At 40.5% G+C, this 20,969-nt stretch overlaps 1 protein-coding gene across 4 annotated transcripts in view; it reads left to right on the forward strand.

Moving 5' to 3' along the window:
* Positions 1-19,307, forward strand: part of LOC125322424 (solute carrier family 4 member 1 adaptor protein) — a 23,538-nt gene extending 4,231 nt beyond the window's left edge. Inside the window, exons 6-14 of one of the 4 annotated variants that reach the window (XM_048296119.1) lie at positions 5-165; positions 729-798; positions 4,490-4,679; positions 5,499-5,610; positions 6,185-6,428; positions 7,191-7,265; positions 8,292-8,362; positions 10,521-10,593; positions 14,823-19,307. In XM_048296119.1, the coding sequence (XP_048152076.1) occupies positions 5-165; positions 729-798; positions 4,490-4,679; positions 5,499-5,610; positions 6,185-6,428; positions 7,191-7,265; positions 8,292-8,362; positions 10,521-10,593; positions 14,823-14,833 (1,007 nt within the window). In that variant the 3' untranslated portion in view covers positions 14,834-19,307. Of the gene's footprint in view, positions 1-4; positions 166-728; positions 799-4,489; positions 4,680-5,498; positions 5,611-6,184; positions 6,429-7,190; positions 7,266-8,291; positions 8,363-10,520; positions 10,594-11,772; positions 12,221-14,822 lie in introns of those variants that run through there. The other 3 variants (XM_048296118.1, XM_048296121.1, XM_048296120.1) reach the window with 3 other exon arrangements.
* The last annotated feature ends 1,662 nt before the right edge of the window (positions 19,308-20,969 follow it).

Genomic DNA, 20,969 nt, shown 5'->3' on the forward strand with positions numbered 1-20,969 from the left:
TCAGTATCCCGAAAAAGGAAATCAAAGAACTGGGAAGATGAGGATTTTTACGACAGTGATGATGACACCTTCCTCGATCGAACTGGTGCTGTGGAAAAGAAACGACTGAACAGAATGAAGAAAGCTGGTAAAATAGAAGAAAAACCAGAGACTTACGACTCCCTGGTAAGAATAATTATTATGACATGTTGGGGTTACTCTCTCATGCCTGTATTATATTATGAATAAGAAGAAATTGTAGTGGATCATGGCAGTGGGTGAATGAAATGCCAGAACAGGATACTTTTAACTTAGTTTTAAATCATCGGAAAATAATTCCAAACTTTTAAGTCCACAGGACACATCCCAAAGAAATATCTCATTCTGCTTCAAAGAATAAGAATCCTGGATTGACAGGCATATGACAACTATTAAGTCCTACAAAGACAATAGGGTGTGAGGGATAGGAGGGGTTGGAGGGTACAGTGGTGGTGTAACACTGCTGCAGAAGAATTATGCATACTTTCATGTTTCAGGAACTGTTTAAATAATTCTCTATGTCAAGGAATGAATAAGTTTAGGAACTTATTGTTTAGGAACAATCTAGACTTCTAATTTTTTTCAGCCCAGAAAGTCCTGGTCAAAGCTTAGAAGTAGAAAAGTGGAAGTAATTTGATGGGATATTTGAATAACTGTTAAAATGAGATTTTAACAAGATAAAGTCTTCTAAGCATGTTGTTCTCTCATAGGTCACAAAGCTAAAAGAAGCAGAAAATGAGCTTTCCGAGATAACAGAGAAGCTGAAGGTTTCAGGGAAAGGTAAGGTGTGAAGTTTATTTGATCATAGTGCTTTCCATAAAGAAAAATACAGAGCTTAAAGTTATCTTAGGGATTTCTCTTTTCAAAGGTTTGTGATTTGAATTTTTTTTTTCAGTGTCCACTTTTCACAAAGGGATAGGAAGGTTTGCAGGTCACTGAGTTAGCTCGAGAGAATTCTTACAATCTTCATTCAATAGTTTATGTACTCTGTTTATAGTCACTTGCTAATGACTGCAGCTTTTTCCAAAGCAAGCAACATCTAAGTTAAAGTAAGGTGGCAAGTGTACAAGTTTCTGGAGTTCTAAGAGGGTGAGTATTATTACTGTTTATCTCCCCATATTGCTGAAAGTGACCCAGTTTGAGGAATGCTGTTTTTTCCACTCCTTAAAAAAACATTTATAAGGGAAGAGGAAAAAACTTTCAGAAAAGGTAATATATTTTCTTTCACTTCTCTAATTGTAAACACACTGTGAAATGGAAAAGCGGGAAGAGAGAAATGTGGAGACAAAGCAGTTGACACTTAACCCGTATGTTGAGTGTACATGCCAGTACATGAGGGTGCCATTCAGGTTCTAGGATTATGCCTTTGTTTCTAAAGGCAGAGCCTTTCCAGAGCAGTGATTGTATCTGTTGGTGAGTTAGGTTTAAAAGAAAACTGTACCAATAGCTGCATTTTGCTTTCTGTTACTGATGATGTCTTGTGGAGTAAAAGGAAGGCAGTAAGCAAATGTGTTTAGGCTGGGTCTTCACAGAAAAACCTTTTTAAAAGAGTTGGCATTAATAAAGGTTGCAGCATTAGTTTGTCAGAAGTTTCTGTCCAAGAAGCCTAGCAATGTGACAGCTGGGCTATCTTCTGTGCATTATATGGTTGTGTTTCATTCTAGTTATTCAGGTCCACACCAAAACTAATTTGTATCCACACTTTTGTTGGTGACTGATTATACCAGATCCCTGTTCAAAGAGCACTACCATTCCACCAGGCATTCTAACTGATGTTCGGTGTATTTGAAGCAATTGTTTTCAGCCTTATACTTTTGATAAGTAGTTGTCAATTGACTAGCAAAAGAAGCTAATGCTTAGACTGCCTGAGAGGTGTAATTCCAAGCTTTCCTATGTTCTGATACCTTTGTTTCTACTGATACTGTTTCTCAACAAGACTGTTGAATTATATTGTAGTAGAGGCTGGGTGAAGGGAGAGTCAGTCCAGTTTTATACTTCTGCTAATACCATGTAGTGCTGCAGGCCCCCTCCTCACCAAAACCTGGCCATGCAAACCCAATACACGTACTTTTGTAAGTTGCAGGTGGTTACACAACTAGTTCAGAGCTTTGAAATAAAGTGCATTCTTGGCACTTATTGAAGTACAGAGTCATTCAGTATTGGATGGGAATTCCCTAGAACTAGACCAGGATAAAACAAACATAGCAAATATTGCATCAATCATCTGCTTTGTTTGGGTGTTTTCTAGATCCTTGGGTTTTCTCTTATTTGAATGCTTTAGGTTAATCACAGATGTTGAGAAAGCCAGGAGCAGGGTTATTGACCATGGAACATTCTTACCAATGTCATGAGCTATCCAGCAAAGCTGCTGCATTACATACAGTTCTGAAACCTTAATGCACTTTTGTTTGCTCTAAATGATTATTTGGAGCCTAAGGACAAGAGTGTAGAGACACCAGTGAGTGAATGACAGGCTAAATTGCTACACCTCTTACCAAACACTTGGAGGAATTAAGTAGTTGTCTAAAAAAATCTCAGTCGAAATTCACAAATTGTTCCCTGGGGTTCTTCAGAACTAATTACTGATAGACTGACTTGGTATCTCTCATTCACTGATGCTGCTGAATGCAGATCAAATATATGGAGCTCTTCAGTCTCATCTTTGGTTGCCTGTTCAGGAAAAAATACCAATAAGCTTTTTGTCACTGGGATATGAAGTATAATAGACATGATTGATTCACCTCATACTAATGTCAGATTTTACTTCAATAGTGTAGAAAACTGCTGCAACAGATCAGGAATGCTGACTAACTCTGCAAGCTGAACTAGCTGGTATTAGGCCCTGTTGGTGGAATCGAGCAGAGAATCCCATTTGCAAGAAGGGGCGATCTGACTCCCTCAGCATCACTCTCTGACCGAAGCACTTACACGGCTGTGCCGTACAGCAGTGAGCTCTGAATTTAATTGTGGAGCTGTAATTGTTCTGAATAATATGACTACTCACTAAACCACATCTTTGTAATTTGATGTTTAAATCAAATTATCATTCTGCTCCGCTCCTGCGTGCAAGGAGGTTCAGACTGATTGTTAACAATACCTTTTCATTGTTGGTTTTTATCTTGGTTCGTATTAATAGTTGTTATGAAAAACAAGAGTATTTCTATCAGAATTTCTTTTATGACATGTTTTGTCATCATTTATGCTTGCATGGAGGTGGATACTACAACTGTTTCTTATCTTTTGAAGCCTATTAATTCTGTATATCTTTGAACAGTTACTGTTACGGCTTTCATGTCTTTTCAATTGGTAAACTCTGTTTTGTTTTACATCAGAACTATCCTTTTCAATTGAATCAATTTATGAGCATAAATCTTATTAGACTTTCCTCTAATTATTTAAGTCTTGTAAAAGTGCTCAAATATGTACTCTTTAGAATAACTTAGTCTGTTTTATTTTTGTGAATTTAAAATTTCAAGTGCTACTTAATTAACTCAAGCTGAACTGAAAATAACTCAGTGATCAAATAATTACGCTTGTGCATTTATACAAAAACACTTATAAGGCAGAAAATACATATTGGATTTGCCACTTTTCATTTAATATTAAAAGGCAGAAAACTATCTGTCAAAAGACTTGTTAAAATTCTGGCAAGAACATTCTTCTTTGTTTGCCTCCAGGTTATCTTTGAATACCATATAACAACTTCTGAAGCACTGTTCAAGCCAAAGAAAGGCATTTTTCTGGATCTTTTTGTTTGGTTATTTTAAATCCAGGTGTTAGAAGTCTGTATTTATTTTTCTTAGTCATTAGAGATTTAGTTTTACCTCCTGAGTTTTATTTTAATTAGTCAAATATGCAAAAAATTATTAATATTTTGAAATTAATTGGAGTAGGAAGACTGTCATTATTCTTTTTCAAGTTCAAAGCAGTTTTCTTGCAGAAAATCTAGTCACAACAAAGGTAAGTTCTGCGTGATTGGCCTAATGCGTTAAATTGGTTTTGTATGCACCTTTTCAGGGGTAGAAGGTGGCGTTGATTGATTTTGAACTTTGCAAATGTTATGACATAAATATTCCAGGAAAGTCAAAATTGGATTCCCTATGCAGTGGTGTAGGTTTTCTTGTGACTGAGATTATTTAACTTTGTGACTACAAAAAAACCCCTAAGCCACCTTTTCAGGGAGAGCAGATCTAGAAGTGAGATGTACAACCAGGAATAATGCTCACAAAGAAACATTCAATTTTAAAAGAGGCCTTGTTAGGTAAGTGAATTAAAGTTTCCTTTCAGGCTTTTGTTGGAGAAATGCTTTCATCTTTCCAGGCCTAACAACCTCCGTTATTTCACTATTCAACAGAAACTCACTGAGAGGATAGTTGTTCCTGTGTACCTTATTCTCTAAAGGCAGGACCTGATGGCTACAGTTCTTATCTCCCCACCATAACATTATGTCTCTCCCCTTTATCTTGCCTAGTCCAGTCCCATCCAGCAGCTCAAGATTCCTTGGATGAATTCATGACCGAAATAAAATCAGGAGGCACCTTAGATAGCGTGGCACGAAAGAAGCTTCACTTGCGGTCGTTTGAACTGAAGAAAGAGCAGCAGAGACTGAAAGGGTTAATAAAGCTTGTCAAGCCTGCAGAACTGCCTGAGCTGAAGCCCCAGTAAGTCTTGGTGAAAACATAAAACGATTCCTTTTCCCTTTATTGTTATCCATGGGCAGCTGTGCAAGCCCAGTAAATAGACAGCTTTCCAATCACAAAAGCAGGACAGCCTTCCAGACTACCTGGCTCATCTCTTTAAGGAACTGCTGTGCCTCTGGGCTATTGCAGCATCCATGGCTGAGGGGAATGCACAACACTGGAGTAAGACCAGCCCAAGCTGGCAGGATGACACGGGTAAGGGACTGGAAGCATAGTGTTAGCTTCTTTAACTTTTTTCCCAACCTGCATCCAAAAGGAACTGAAGAATTTTACAGGTATTATATACAACATGAAACCCACTTTCACTCTGTGAAATGTATTTGGAAGTCAAATGTAGTGGCTGTTCAACTACTGCCTAGCAGCACCACTGCAGTTTGAGAGAGTGTGTGCTGGGTTCATTATTTGCTAATGGCAGCTTGATTAGAGGTTAATTACTTAATTCGTTTAAATTGAGGTTTGGTCTCCAAGTGTGGTTTTATATATAAATATGTGTGTATGTATGCATGCAATTGAATTTAAGGGAGTCTGTGTGATACAGAGGGTTTTCTCCTTGTTTATTTTTTGCTTCCTGTTATGGCACATATCTGGATCCTACAACATATATGTAGGATGGAGGAGTCCTCTCTTGCAGCTTCCTCCTTGGATGGTGCAAGTGGAAGAGAAATAAAAAGATTTTTTGTATATCCACTTCTCATAGGCAGACTTTTTTTTCGCATTTGTCTACATAAGATTTGTTTGATACTTTGTATACTGTTTTCCTTTGTGTCTAATTTTTATTAGGGGTGGGAGTTACAGTCTGAATGCAGAGAACAAGCCTAAAAAGATGAACCTGCCTCTCTTCGGTGCAATGAAAGGGGGGAGCAAATTCAAACTGAAAACTGGAAGCCTAGGGGTAAGTTGGACTTTAAGTGTTGCAAGTCAGTGGCTGTTTGTGGGACACCTTCTCAGGCTGTGGAGGCTGTAGGTGGCAACTGTGTCTTCTCACACACATGGAAATAGCACGGAGATCCAGCCTGTGGCAGTGGGAGGTGCATGGACAACGAGCAGTGGTGTTGGAGCAGTTGCCATTCTGTGTCCTTGTACAGCCAGTTTCCTGGGGCACAGCTGTGGTCAAAAGGCAGTGGACAAATAGAGACAGTCTGGGGGCATCAGGTTGAACCAGTGCTCTACTTCAACAGCTGGTCCTTTTCTTGTTCTCTGTCTTGATAACCAGGATCACATCCACAATTCATTCAGTTTCCAGTGTCCCTCTTATGAAAAGACTGTACTTCTTGTTTATGGTCTGGATGTATTTTTTCATCTTCCATCTCTACGAATAACTTTTCCTTAAAACCTAACTATTTGTCATCCTGAGAGTGTTTCCTTACCAGCTGTCTCTGACTGTAGTGTGTGTGCTTTCTCCTGTAATGAGTATCTGTGACAGCTGCCTCTTTCTTGGCACTGATGCACAAGTCTTTGTCTTGCAGAAGTTGCCTGTTAAGCGTCCAGACATCCCTGAAAGCTTGTTAAAAACAAAAGATGATGGACCGGAGGAGGAGGAGGAGGAGGAGGAAGAGGAAGAAATGGAAGAGCAGCAAGAAGCAGATGCAGTAAACAGCAGAGTATCAAACCTGGAAATTAAAATGACAACAGAGAAAGAAACAGGAAAAGAAAGTCTTGCTCCTGATGGCTCTCCTTGCAATAACAAGAATCTAGAATCCCTTCAGGATGGTAAACTGTTGTTTCTGATTTTTTCAGTAATGAAGATGAGTCTGTTACTACTGATTTTTTAAGAGCTATATGAATCAGATGTTTGAGTCACAGGTTCTCCAGCCTGTTTCTTTTCCATAGTTTTTTTGCCATGAGTTCAGAGTCTGTGTGGCAGCAGCTGAGTATCACATGGTTCTAGCTGAAACTCTGCTTGGCAGTCAGTGTTTCATGCTTTTTGGTAAAATAGAGTAAATCTCCTGGATGTAAGAAAGTCCTATTTTGTTAAGCCCTGTTTCCATTAAATTGATTGTCCAAATGAAAACAACTGCAATGTTTTGTTGGCAGTAAAAGTGACATAATAAGAAAACAAATGTCTGTGCAAAGCTTCAGATCCATTTGTAAGGAGGTAAAACAATTTCAAAAGTGGTAATGGAAAGGTATCTTTGAGGTATCTCCAATCCCTCCTTTTCTGTATCAGCCTGATGCATTTGAAAACTGAGTAATGATGTTTCTCATTGAACAATATTTTTGATAACAGAAAGCTAGGTCTAGCTTCTTGGCTTAATGCTGGACAGGTTGCTGCTGAAAAGTGTTCTAACAGATCACAGAATTTTCTTTATTGTATTGCAGTGGACTTGGTGGATGAAATAATTGGGAAGACTTTTGAGTTCTCCCTGAGACAAATGTAGCAAAGAGTTCCCTTCTGCACTTGGTCTCAGGGATGCAATCTGCTCATTCAAGTTACTGCAGTGCCCACCGAGCTCTTTCTTTTTTCTGTTACAGGCGTTGATTTTCTGCCTGAGCCAAAGGTACTGAGGAATGAATCTCAGACAGGACCCTCACAAGAGAAATCCCAAGGTGAACAGTACAATACAGACCATTTTGTAGTACCATGTGGGTTTAGAAACTGACTAAAGGGCTTACTGTCTAATGTGGGTCAAAGGAAACTGGGCCTAATCTAGAGCCTAAAGAATCTAGGATTGAACTGAAAGATTGTGTTTTGCTTGGGAAGTGGTAAGTGTATGGTAAAGACAAGTCACTTCCACTACAGTTCTCCTTGCTTTTCATAGTCATTAATTGCTTTGAGATCCTTTGTTTTAAAAAAAACAGTGTGAGAACAAGAATTAATTTAGGAGAATATGATGATGCTTTTTACTCCCTTATTCTTTTGCACTAGCTCTTAACACTACAGGAGGACAGAACTTCCTTTTATAAAGTGACAAATGCTACATAACACATTAGGTAATAGTCTGCTAGTGACCTTGATGATGCCTCTGCATGTATGCACAAATATCAGAGCTTCAAAATGAAGAATGTTGGGTGTACATGGTGGAGATTTTTAAGACCTTTCTATTTTTTCATAACTCAGACTCCTAAGAATCTATCCTCATCATCTCACCCATACACTTAAGCCATGAGAGTATCAATATTTCAGAGACGAAGTGGAAGAAAACCAAAGAATTCTTCTCACCCATCAACTCTGAAGTTTGGTGTTTGTTTTGTTGGGGTTTTTTTAAAGCAAATTAGTCCTGCACATTTTTCCTACTCGTTCCTTTCTAAATCAATCACTGCAGGGATTACAGATAGTGTCTTTTAGAAAATAAACATCTGCCATTAACTAAAGTTAACATTACAGAATCACTAGTAGAGGATCTTACTAAACTGCATTCAGTTACATGACTGACAGTGTATTTAACATAAGTTAAATCTAGGAAAAACAGTAAGATGTGCAGCAATATTTTTCTTAAGTATGAATTGTGGTGCAGTGAGATGTCTTGGATTTCCTTATGGATGTATTAATTTTTATGTGAACTTCCTGTAAGTTCATTTCTGTAGAATTGGTCATTTGTGCTGTGTCATAAAACAAATCTGCTTTCTTCCCAGCATCCAAGGTAGTAAATAAGGAACCTGAAGAGACATCTGAGAAAGTTAAGAAAGTCCATAGCTCAAGCAAGGTCAGTTATGACACTATGACTCCTGCAGCTTGAGAGAAAATAATTTCTAGGCTTTTTTTTTAGTGAAATAGTAACAATTTGATGGACTCTAACTTGGTGATAATAGTGCTTCTCTGCTTGACTAAGACCCAAATGTAGAACTATATTCTGCTATTGAACACAGATTGTGGAGTCTTTGAAAAGGCAAAGCACAGCATTTCAGACATGCTAGAGGTTCTCTGTTCAATCACAAAAGTTTTTTTTTTTCACCTTTTCACTTGGCACTTACTAATTGCTGCTTCTCCGGTATCACAAGTGTTATAGCACATAGGTTCTCTCCAGGCTTTGAAATGTCAATGCAAAGTTTTCCTTGGAGAGTAGCCTGGGAAATACATATTGGCTTACACAGAACACTCTGTACTAAAGCTGCAGTTAGTCTGTATCAAACCTCATCCTTCTCTGTAAGATGGGAAAAGAGTCTAAGAGATTAATGTCTTTTGCAACCAAGTTGTCACTGAATTTGAGTGGATGTACCAGGTAATGTTTCTCCTGTGCATAAGATTTGTATTAAAATGTAAAGTATATGAGCTTTGCACATTTTGGGACTCAGTCAATTGTCTCCTTCCTGGAGCTGGGAAGGATCTTCTCTGACAGCCTAATGATTATTGTGAGGCTCTTCTCTTTAGAGGGCATCCCACCCTTCTGCTGACTGCCATCCCACCCTTCTGCTGACTCCAATCAGAGGAGATGACTCTACTTGGTGGACCATGAGTTCTGACCACTGGGGCAGTTTCTTTGTAGGGACCATCTAATTTTAGCCCTGCCGCACTTACTGAACCTCAGTTCCCTGCATCCTGTGTGTGCTGACTGCTGCCTTGTTAGTCCTGGCAGAGGACCCAGGGATTGGGTAGGCACAGTCCTCAGAACTGTCTTTTGTTGCTGGCCTTGCTAAAGATGCTAGAGAAATCAAGAGTATATTTATAGTGGTAAAGCTCAATTTTTACCACTTTTATGAATATGGGAGGACAAGGCAGTTTTTCATGCTGAGGCAGTCAAGTCAGCACCTCTCATCAGCAGAGAGTTTGCTCTAACACTGAGCATTCTCCAAATGCCAGATGTATTAGATGTATTCCTTCTCCCATCACAAATCACTTTTTCCACATGCTGTCTCTGCCTTTGGGCTCAGATCTTGCATGGAAAGTATCAACCAGAAGTCAGCTTTTTCTTTTTTTTGTAATATTTCAATAACTTTGAATCATGTAAAACTGGAAAAACAATTTTCAAGTGATTGTTCACAAGCCAGATTTAAAAGCTGTGCAACTCTGCAGTCTCATGTTTTGGAAAACATTAGTCTTCTAAAAAAGCTGTTTTAGATGTTAATTTGGGGAAGAAAAGTTTTTGAGGGAATGAAAATTTGCTTCAACTGCATAACTTGAGACTGTGTAATGATACTACAGAGTAATGCAAATCAGTGCTGAGTAACTTGGCGTTATTCTGAGCTTTTAAGTCTTGCACTCTACAGTTGTATGATTTTTTTACCTGTAGTTGTTGAAAACAGAAGTTGTTGAGAAAATGATGCTGATGTGGCAAAACTTAAAAATCTAGGGACAAACAGATACTGCTATGTCAACCACTGCATTGCAAGTGACCTGTTTTGGTTTGCTTTAACATTTCAAGATGCCAGTGAGACCTGAAAAAATTCTTTTCTTTTTGAAAACCAAGCTGTCCTTATATAACAGCTGAACTTTTATAAATTCCAGTTTGAAAGTCACCTTAAACCCTAAGTTTTCAGTGGCATTGTGCATTGAAATCAGTAAAGCACTTATTGAAAATCCTACTCTAAAGCCTTCCCCTGCATAAAGAAATCCTATGTCAAATGATACCACCAAACATTAGGTTTATACTGTCCTGAAGTGAACAGGTTCTGTTTTGAGGGGAAAATTGGGCTGGATGACCTCCAGAGGTCCCTGCTAACCAGCATTTCTGCTAGTCTGTGACTAATAGAAATGAACTGGGTCTGTTTGAGGGTTTGATGTTTCTTTTGTATTACTGTTTTCATCCCTGACTCTTGTAGAAATAACCCTCTCAGTATTTGTCTCTGAATTAATGAGAGGTTTAGTGGCTCTGACACATTGGTGGAGGAGTGCAGCACCTTAAAAAATCTTCACTCTCTTCGCAGGTCCAACAACCTTTTTTTTCCTCACAGTACCCAGATGATGACCCAGACTACTGCATATGGATTCCTCCTGCAGGTATCAACCATTTCCTTACTGGTTTTAGTCTCATAACTCAGGAATCTTCCTAATAAGTTGTCAGGATGTCCTTGTAAACCCTTGAGAAAAAGCTAATTCAGGAATACTTCACCCAGAACCTGACGTTTTGTGGCATATTATGCCCCATGTTTGTTGTATGGTCATGCAAGTCCTGCAGTGAAATACAGACCATATCTGTAGTAGCTTCATGGCAATGGAGAGATACACCTGAAGTTTGTTTTTCAGTTTTGTAACACCTCGGAGAGCTAACTGCATTCACACATGGTGGTATGATGATCTAGTTGAAAGACAAGCTCAAACCTTCCCTAGGGATAAATGCTCCAGCAATTTTAGTATTCTCAGTTTTCACTGAAGTCTGTGAAATCCAAAAATGCTTCTTTGCAGGTTTTTTGCAAAAACATTGGATACAAACACATTTGTTTTGGCGAAAAGTCTTGATAATGCTTTGGTGAAGGCACTGAATAATTGATGCACTCATCCAACATATGTTAAACTTGAATAATTTTTTTTTTTTTTTAGTTCCAGGGTGTTTTTAGCTAGGTGAAGTTACTCTTAAACAGGGTAATGAATGTTCAGTTCCTCTAAAATAGAAAACTCATTTTCATGCATTGAGGTTTTCAGAGTAAGTTCAAAGCTTAGCCTTCACTTCATAAATTCATTACTATAATTTTTGTAAGGCTGTTGCAAGGTTATAGAAATAAGAATAAATTTCACTGAAGAAAACTGTAATTTAGTGAATCATGCTTCAATGAAAAGACTGCACATCTCTGGCATATGAATCCACAGGAACAGAATACTGGATTCAGGTCTGATCTGGGATAGTTAAGCAATCTGTGTCCATAAGAGGGAGCTCTGTTTTCTATCTCTGCCTGCTAATAAATAGTAAAATGTTCCTTCTAAGCTGTCGTTATGAGGACTCCAGAAAAAAAACCCAAACAAAACAACCACAAAACCAGGAGTACCTGATGTAATCTTGAGACTTAGTAAAATTGAAATGAACTGTAAGTGTAAATCAAAAGACACATTGCAATATGCAGCCTTTTTATCCTCTGTGCTTGTATGCCTGGTGCTATCTAGAGACTATTTCATACAGGGATACACGTTTCTCTTAGATGAGGGGATAAAGGAATAATGCAACTCTTCCTCTTTGTCCATTAGGTCAAAGTGGTGATGGCAAGACTCATCTCAATGAAAAATATGGCTATTAAGCATCCAGTGCCCCAGAGTACATCTGAGGCTTGAAGGAACACTCTCTGCTTTGGTCTCTTTAACTACATGTGAAGTGAGGGATAAGAGACTTGGGTTTTCAAATGCTGTTTCAAATTCAAGGGCATCAGCAGCTGCTCTGGCTCTTAGCTCTCCATGTGTGTCCTCTGTTTGTCTTCCAGATACTTTTTTAAAGTAAAAGCCCACACATTCTTCTGCCTCTTCTTTCACTTTTAGCCTTGTTTGTTGTTTTTTTTTTGTTTGGCTTGAAACTGTAGGTTCATTTTTCCTTTTGTAAATAAAAGTAGACAAAAATGTTAAAAGAATACACATCTGTATACTTACAGGCTTGATAAAATTTATTCATGTTGGGTTTATGCAATTAAAATAAGAAACACTACGGTTTGTTTCTGTGGCTGCTGTTTGAAAATACTGTCATGGTAAACACCACTTAAAACTTGAGGGTACTTTTTTTTCCTTTCCTATGGAAAAAAGAAAAATTTCTGTTTTGCAAAGGAAATTGTTTTCATTTCTTCCTCGTGCAGCTGTTGGAATACCTGGTATGGAGTGGACAGGAAATGGTGAGTGTACAATGTTATAAAGGTCCAGCAATGCCAAAGAACTGAAGAGGCTGGCACTGCTTATCTTGAGTCAGGGAGTAACAGAAGAAACAGATGGAAGGATATCCTGGGAAAGCCTGTAATGAAGTGTGTTCTTCTCGTGTCGCAACATGAGCAAAGTGCCATCTTGGTGCAGTTCAAGGCATGCTTGCTCTTGGCTTATCACTAATATCGTTTTGAATGTCTGTGTGATTAGGCTATGAAATTCTTTGCCATCAAAAATTGTTCGAGACACAAATGAAGTTAGGTTCAAAGAGCAAACAGGCATCTTTATAGAGAGGTGACAAGTGGAAGCTTCTTGGAAGCTCCTAGTGTTTTCCCTGTACCCCAGGGTCCATTGGTGCAGACAGTTCCCCCCCCCCCCCCAGCAAGGGCAACCTCCTCATGGCAGTGTGAATGGAAGTAATCAAACAAGCAAAGGGCAAGTCCATGTTCCCCAACCTTCTGAGCCTGCACATAAAGTCCTCTTTGGGGTGGGGGGGAGTTGAAGAGACCAAGGGAGTGTGAGTAAGCTGGAGTGTGCCCCAGGGCTATGGAGTCCTGCAAGGAGGCCAGCAAGGGACTGCCAGGATCCTGGGAGCACTGCCCGACCTTCCTGTCCTTGCCCAGCCCCTCTGGGCTCGGACAGAAAAATGAATCTCTTCTGTTTGTTGCAGTTCAAGTCCAGCTTTGAATTTCTAAGCAGCACTTGGGACCTGTAGCCTCCAGCTCAGTAACACGGCCATCACTCATCAGCTCACCTAAATAAATAATCTTTGTCTGGGAGAATCCCCTGGGTGACTCAGGATTGTCCCAGAGCCTGTGCTGTGGTAAAGGCATGGTCATGCAGGATGTCTGAGGTTTTAAATGGCTGTAGGCACAACCATACAGGGGCAAGGAAAACTGTAGAAATTGCAGTCTTGCAAATCAAGGACACACATCCTTTGGTGTGCTTCCACCAGCCAGTGGCTGCATCCTCATAGACAAATCACAGGAGGGCACGTTAGAAGCTGGGGTGAAGGGATAACCATACAACTCCTTACTTAACAAGCTCAAGCTACAAAACAGCATCTTTCTGCCTGTAATCCTCAGCATATGTAGCAGGGTTTTGTCTGCATGTGCACACCAGGCTGGGCAGCCTAAAGCTTCCTGCTTCTGGCAGAGGCATATCTTTATGTAATGCAAGGAAAGGCCTCTCTATTCAAAATGCCAGACCTCATGGGTTTCACAGCTGTAGCCCTTCCCCAGAACCTTGTTCAGTTCCAGGGTATACCAGGCAACTGCAAGGGACTTCTATTCATCAGCAGCAGGCCTGCCAGGTTTCAGACAGGGAAAATAATAATTTTCCATTTATGCTCATGAGAAGCACTAGGGAAAAGAGCCCATGTAAGTACACCTTTATTTTTACCAGTCTAAAGTAGGTGGTCAGTGTATCTTTTCATCAGGGGCTGCTTTGTAGTACAGACAAATGGCATTGACCTGCTGCCAGAAAACACATCTCTGGGGATAAGGGCCTGGACAGTTTGGTCCTGGCTAAGACCATGAGCTCCCCATCTGTTTCTTTTCATAGCAGCTCACTTGTGCTCCCATCTGGATCTGATGGTAAACCCTGCTTTCGTTAGGCCATCCATCTTTCATTTGATTGTGTAAGATGAACACCCAAAGGTCGTCCCCACTGGATGGTTCCAGTCATTTTCATAGTGGCATTCAATAAAACCATGGAAAAAGCACCCATTATATTTGAAAGTTGTTGTCCTCCCATTGCTGATCACTTTGCCACCCCAGAAGCAGTTTCTCACTTGATGCCCAACAGCTGTGCAATGCATGACAGGTTTGAATATTCTCCTTTTGGGCCAGGTACGTATGTCATTTGTCAAATACCTTTTTCCTCCAATAAGAGCTATAAACCAGTACATGGACATGGGAGTAGAGGTCACCATATTACACAGAAAGGGATCTACAAAGCAATAAAGCTTCACCTTTTCATCACTTTCTTTCTCATCCACTGTGTGACAGGCCATCACCATAATCATCTCTCTGTATGATCTGCAGGCCTCCCTCCAAATTTTTACATCTTGCTGGCAATAGTAGCCCAGCTCTTCCTGCAAGTCAAAGATCTCCTGATGGTCTGTGTGCATGTCAAGAATTGCTTTTTTTTCCTTAGGCACCACACTGTGCACCCTCTAATAATCCCCTTGTGGAAGAGGGCCTATGTAACTCTGATTTTAAACAGTGCTGAAAAAATGGAGGAAATAACTTTTGTAGCCCTTGACACCCACAAGTTAGGGAAGACTGCTTAGTTTCATGACTAAAAAATGTAAAGAGTCTATGAAAATGAAAATTCTGCTTGCACATCAGTTTAACACCCTGGGTAGTTAATTGCAGACGTGTTTTTTCTTTCAGAAGCTGGCTGACAGCGGAGCAGCCATTATAGCCTCTGGCCTTAGAGAAGCGTAGCCCTGAAACTTGTGTCATTAAGCAGCTGACTAAAGTCCACGTGTCTCCTTAAGCTCTCATTCACCTTCAATTTTCCTTTGGACTCCTTCATCCCATGGGGCATCTGGCACTAACTCCACGGCAAAAATGTGCGGTTTCCTGCTGGTTTGCAAGGTCATTTTTTTCTAGATGACTTGGTGACTTTGGCCCAGCACTGCTGCATTTTCTCTCCATTTCTTCCGAAAGCACAGATTACAGCAAACAACCTCCAGATGGAGCTCACGATGCACAGACCTCACCCCACCTGATGTGTCCTCCGACCCAAGGAGGAATCCCGGCTGTACCCGGGTACCTGTGGTTATGGTGCCTGAAGGATGCTTCCTCTTACTTATCTAAGGAAAACTGAAGCTACATGTAACACTCCACTTTTTAGAACAGAAAGGAGTATTCATAAGATTCTCCAAGCATTCAAAGAAGCAGAACGCCTATTTGGTTAACCCAGTCAAACTGGGTTTACAGCACTAAAAATCTCCAGGACATAGAGAGATGTCATTAACGAGCTGCCCATCCTGTAGCAGCTCGCAGGCCTTGCTCCACCATTCCCAAAGTGATTGTTTAAAGCTGCTGTCTCCTGCACAGAGGGCACGATTAGCTCGTATTTTCTTTGGAACATGTGTTTACCTCATTATCATACTTACTTTCCACTGCTACAAAACTTCCAGTTCTGTATTCACCTAATAAATACTCCCAAATTTATGAGGCATCAATGCCCTAAGGCCCTTGAGCACCTAATGTTTGGGCAGCTGGCTGCGGTTCTATGCATAAAGAGTATATATTTTTGATACCTGTGTAGCATCACATTCTGCTGTTCTGAGGTACAGAATACACAGCATAGCTGTAGACTTGATATGGGGAGACATTTTTAGGTTAATTTTTTTACATTCTGAAAATGAAACGCTGTCTTAAGAGTTCTCAGTTTCATTTTCAGTGAAGTGAATGTGAGGTAAGACGCTAAAAATGTTCTTTAAGTCAAAGAAAATACCTATATATCAGCCTGATTTGCTTAATTATGCTTTTAAATTGTGGAAGTGTTTTGTTGATTGTGCAGCTGTGTGGATGTATATGCAGGTGTATGCACACTTTCAACCATGAATATATTACTTTGTTCCTCTGCTTTGACCTGTTAAACCACTTGAAACTCAAGTTTATTCTTTTGCTGGATGCAGCCTGCTGAAACTGCAGTCTTAGGGCATTTTAAGCAGCTCACCTGTTTATGCTGAGTACCTGTTTCTAATCCAGTTTCTTGTAACACCCAGAAATGAGATATGTAGGCTAAGCATGGCATATGATATGAATCCACCTGCAGGTGACTGCTCAAGGGAAATCTAATGGAGATTAGGCTCATGGAACAGCAGATCAAAACTCACCTGTGCTGGCCCAAGTGATGAGGGTGCTTGAACGATGATGAGGGTGCTCATTAGAAGGCTCACCAGCACCCCAAGACCCAAGGCAAAGAGGTTCTCTTGTTGTATGGATCATGTTTATACCCCTGCATACAATGATATACAAGGCTGAAGCCTTGACCTATGGCTGATAGGCAGTGTGTGCAGTACTTTGGCTTAAATGCAATGACAAAAATCGATGTTCATGTGAATCAAAACTCTTCATACACATGGAAGGTTTTAAGAGCTGGCATGTGTAATACAAGCAGAGCAGAGTTTGCTCCAAAAGGGCAGTTCCTAAAGGGAAAGATTTATCCAGTGACTTCTTAGAGTTTCTTCTGATCATTTTCTTTTCATGCAGAAGCCAGGGACTAGCAGATACCTCTTGAAGCCATCCCTTCACAATAGCTTTCCTGATTTAACTTGATCTTGTATCTTTCTCACACCAGACTGTTTGCTGCTACTGCTGCTTCTCTGTTCCGCTGTTGCTTTTCCTGTATATTGAATTCAGTTCAAGCTTAATTGTTTCCCATGGGACAGGACATCGTTGTGCTGAGCCTCTTTCTTTATTCCTCTTCATTCTCAAGCCCAACTCTACTTATCCATATGGCAAAACACCCCCTTCATACTTTTGTCCTGCTCTTGAGTTGCACAGGTGGTTCTGCTGGGAGTTGAACTTAACCAGAAACCAGCCTGAACCATTATTTTTTTCCATCCATCAAGCAGAAACTGAATCTGAATTTGTATTTCAAAGTTTTGAGAGGAGCCTCCAATCCCAGTGGAACCTGAAACAATTTTTTGGGTTTGTTTTCTTTTGGGAAAGTAGAGTGGGGCAGGGGGACACACACAGTTGTCTCCTAGCTGCTCCTTTTCTTTGGAATCTGTCACATCTTTCTTTCTGGGGGGTCCTTCTAGCACAGAACAAAGTGGACAGTATCTGTGGCTAAATCGGGTTTAGCTCCATCTTGTGCCCTTACCTCTGCCAGGAAGGGCTGGCTCCCACTGTGGCAGCTGTCCTGGGCAGGAGCTGTGTTTGCCATTCGGGCAGAACTGAGCAGGCTGCTGGGGTCTGAGCCAGCAGTATGAAGTGGCACAACACTAAACAGCTGCTGCCAAATTTCTCCCTTCTTCTTGTCCCTCATCAGAGAGGAGTCAGGGAAGAGTTGAGATTTGCTCTTATGAATTTCTTCAGGCAGGAAATGGCAGAGCTGTCAGCTTGTGATGGGGTGGGACGACACTTCTTTGCAAAAAGCCAGAGGATTATTTATCTGAAATCTCATAACTCACTCATTCATACCCTTATTCCCCAACCACAAATAATCACCCCACTCCCATTACACCTCTTCAAACAGCAATTCAGGCTGCTCCATGACAGCAAGGCAGTAACATTCTAATTGCTCTTACATGTGAGGGTAACTATAATGGGGTCTGTGGTGGAAAGATGATTTATTTTCCAGTGTTGAAAGCACAGCTGTAAGTACACAGACCTTCTCTGTGCTTTCTCCTGAAACAGCTCCCTTGGCTTCTCAGGTGTCTTGCTGCAAGACAGATGAAACTGTTTTCTCCCTCCAAATTAGCAGATTTGCCTGAGAACTGTCATCTGCTCTTGCAAAGCAGTCAGACAAGGAGACGTTGTGAAGCACTGATGCACTGCACATTCTCCTCAACTGCTCAAAACACACAGACAAGTATTAAACATTTTAGGCTCTGGCCCAAGCAGAATCAGCTACTACGATTGCACCCTGACCCACTCCCAATCTCTGACTTCCCTATGGCATTTACCTCTTCCTGCCCGACACATCCAGCAGTAAAATGTGTCCAATTTCACAGAAATGCAGCTGTACTCGGTGAGTAAAACCCTGATCTCTCTGAAAGACACTGACAGTACATTTAGGGCCTTTGTGAAGACCTTTGTTAGCCTGGTGCAACCAAATGTCTCCTCCCCCTGGAGATGGGGTTGGTGTTTGGAGTGGGAGGGAGAGAGGGGAGGATGACCGGATCTCTCTTGTGTAGAAAATGGCAGAATTTAAGCTATGCGTCAAATTACTACACAAAAGCTGTCTATATACTTAGATAGGCCCCTGAAAGCAAATGGGCAGGAGATACAATTTTATTATGCCCAAAAAATTACACTAGTTAGCTGTTGTGGCACTGGGGTAACTAAAATCCTCTTGGAATAAGCCCTGGTTGTTCTTCAAAGACAAATGTGATGTGGTCTTCTTAGGGTAAAGCATAATGGTGAGAGGTTACAGCTCTGACTGTATGATTGCTTCATGTTAAAAATGAGAACAGCATGAATAAAAAAACCTCTAACATCAATTAGGAAGAAAATTGGCTGGGAGCTCCACAGGTACAGATAGATTAATCTCCATTTACCTCTATCAGAAATAGATTCCATGCCTGTGAACACTAGTCATATATTTCTCTCTAATCATCCTTTCACAGGCTAGGTCACACCAGCTGTGGTGTGTTTGGGGACAGAACAACTATGAAATCCCAAGCAGCTTTCCCAGCAAGAAGATTATTTCACAATCAAGCAGCTTCATCATTTTTGCCTCTGTGCTGGGAGAGAGTTTGGCCTCATTCTTCTTAATGGCTCTAAGCCCAAGACATATGCAGCTATGCCCAAGCAAGTCCTTTGTCCAGCAGGATTTGATGATAGCTTATCTCCAGTCCTATAGTGCTGATCTGTGGTGGCTACATACAGAAAGAGAGGCAGAATATCTACAAACAATACTGAGTATCTAAAAACAATATTGTTATCTTGTCTTAAAATAATATAAAATCTCCAGCAAATTGGATTTCATTGTTGTATCCTGCCTCTTTATCTAGAAATTGTCAAAATGTGTCATGCATGACAGTAGCGTTAACCCAAACCAGTTGAACTCCTTTACTAATGGCTTGTCTTCCTTTCTAATAGCTGCAAAGACTTGCTTAATGTTCTGTTGTGCTTTTTAACAAGCATCCAGTGTCAATGGGACTTCATTAAAGAAGGTTTTATTTAACTGTAGTTCTTGCTCCAATTTGTGTTTTGTAATAATCATGCTTAAAGAGGAAAGAAATGTCATGTCCTAAGCCATGAGGGGGGCATGTGTCTAAATAATACAAAGGAACTGGAGCTGTGCAACAGCAGGAGAAGGAAGAAAATGCCAGATCCTCCCTACAGTCACTCAGAGTTTACTAGAAACAGGAATAGCTGCAATGGGCCAGAGCAAGACTCCACTTGCTTGTTATCCCTTGGATGCACAGAGGAAGGACAAAAGAAACCTTGTGTGTGTGTTTATATGTGTACACGTGTGGGTCTGCAGATGTATTCATACGTGTGTATGTCAGACTGTCCTCAGAGGTGCACAGTGGTAGGACAGAGGCAGCAGTCACAAGGTGCAGGAAAGAAAATTCCAATCAGGAAAATTTCTTCACATCTGGAAGGGCTCAGCACTTAACTGGACAAGGGCCTGAACAACCAGGTTAGGCTGTCTTTCCAGGGATTAAATATGATCACCTCCAGAGGGGTTTTCCAGCCTGAATGATTCTAATTCATACATATGTATATACATATGTGTATGCACATTCACACATAGACTTTTAAAATATATGAAGATACATATATATGCATGTATGTGGCACATTCCTTCTTCATATTCTGCATGGAAAACTGTAACTTAACCTGTTGCACTGTTAGCTAATCCTTTTAGGGAAAAGAGAGAAGATCTTTGGGACAGGACCCTCCAAACACATGTTCAGCAATGCTGTTCATGCAAATTACTCCTGAACTGAGTAGGGTTCCTGGCCTGGGCCATTCTCATGAGAAGGGGTACAAGACCTGTTTTAGAACTATAATCTAAAGTCAAACCAGAGAAATCATCCTGCAGAAGAGATTACCTGGCTACATGATCAGTTAAGCTACTGGATCTTTCCTTTTTGAGTCTGAGCAAGTGTTCAACCAATGGATAAGGGTGGATGCTGAGGAACTGGAAGGTCAGATACTGCGGAAAATGATGACCTTTCTTCTGTAAGGAATGATAGTGTGAAATGAGCACTGTGCATGAGGGAGTGAACGGGCTGCTGTCTCTTAAGCTCTGGTTTTAGTTCTTTCTTTGGATCTATTACCTTTTGCACAGAAACGTAGTTTATTTCCACATTCTGCTTCAGCCTAAAGCAATTTATAAGTCTGGTTCTTCCCCTTTTGAGTGTGTGGGAGGCTTTTATTTCAGAATCCTTCAAATAACCAGATTCAATTTCACCCTCATAAATTTGATCTCCTACACACATCCCCTTACTAAAAAAGCAAATATTTTTCCTAAAACCAGTTTGGCTTATTCCTAGGTTGACCTTTTGTCAACAAAACATGAAGATATTATCATGATTGGAAAAACTGCTCTCAGGCCTATAAACTGTCAAAAGGAAAAGGGGAGAGAGGAGGAAGGAAAGTCTGGGGCTTAGAAACCTCATTTTGGAAATGTCAATTGAGCAACTAAATAGCATGAATCATAAAAACAGTGAAAGAGGCAAAGAGACAATGTGTGAACAGTTATTGCAGTGAAAGAGCTGGTAAATCATTATATACTTAACAATCTGTCCATTAGGCTGGGAAACGATATTTCACTTAGTCCCGTGGCACAGCCAGGGGTTTTCCAAGAAGCAGGCTGGGTTCAACTGGCACAGCCTCCTC

The sequence above is a fragment of the Corvus hawaiiensis genome, chromosome 3 (genome assembly GCF_020740725.1).
Source record: "Corvus hawaiiensis isolate bCorHaw1 chromosome 3, bCorHaw1.pri.cur, whole genome shotgun sequence".
NCBI classification, from domain to species: Eukaryota; Metazoa; Chordata; class Aves; order Passeriformes; family Corvidae; genus Corvus; species Corvus hawaiiensis.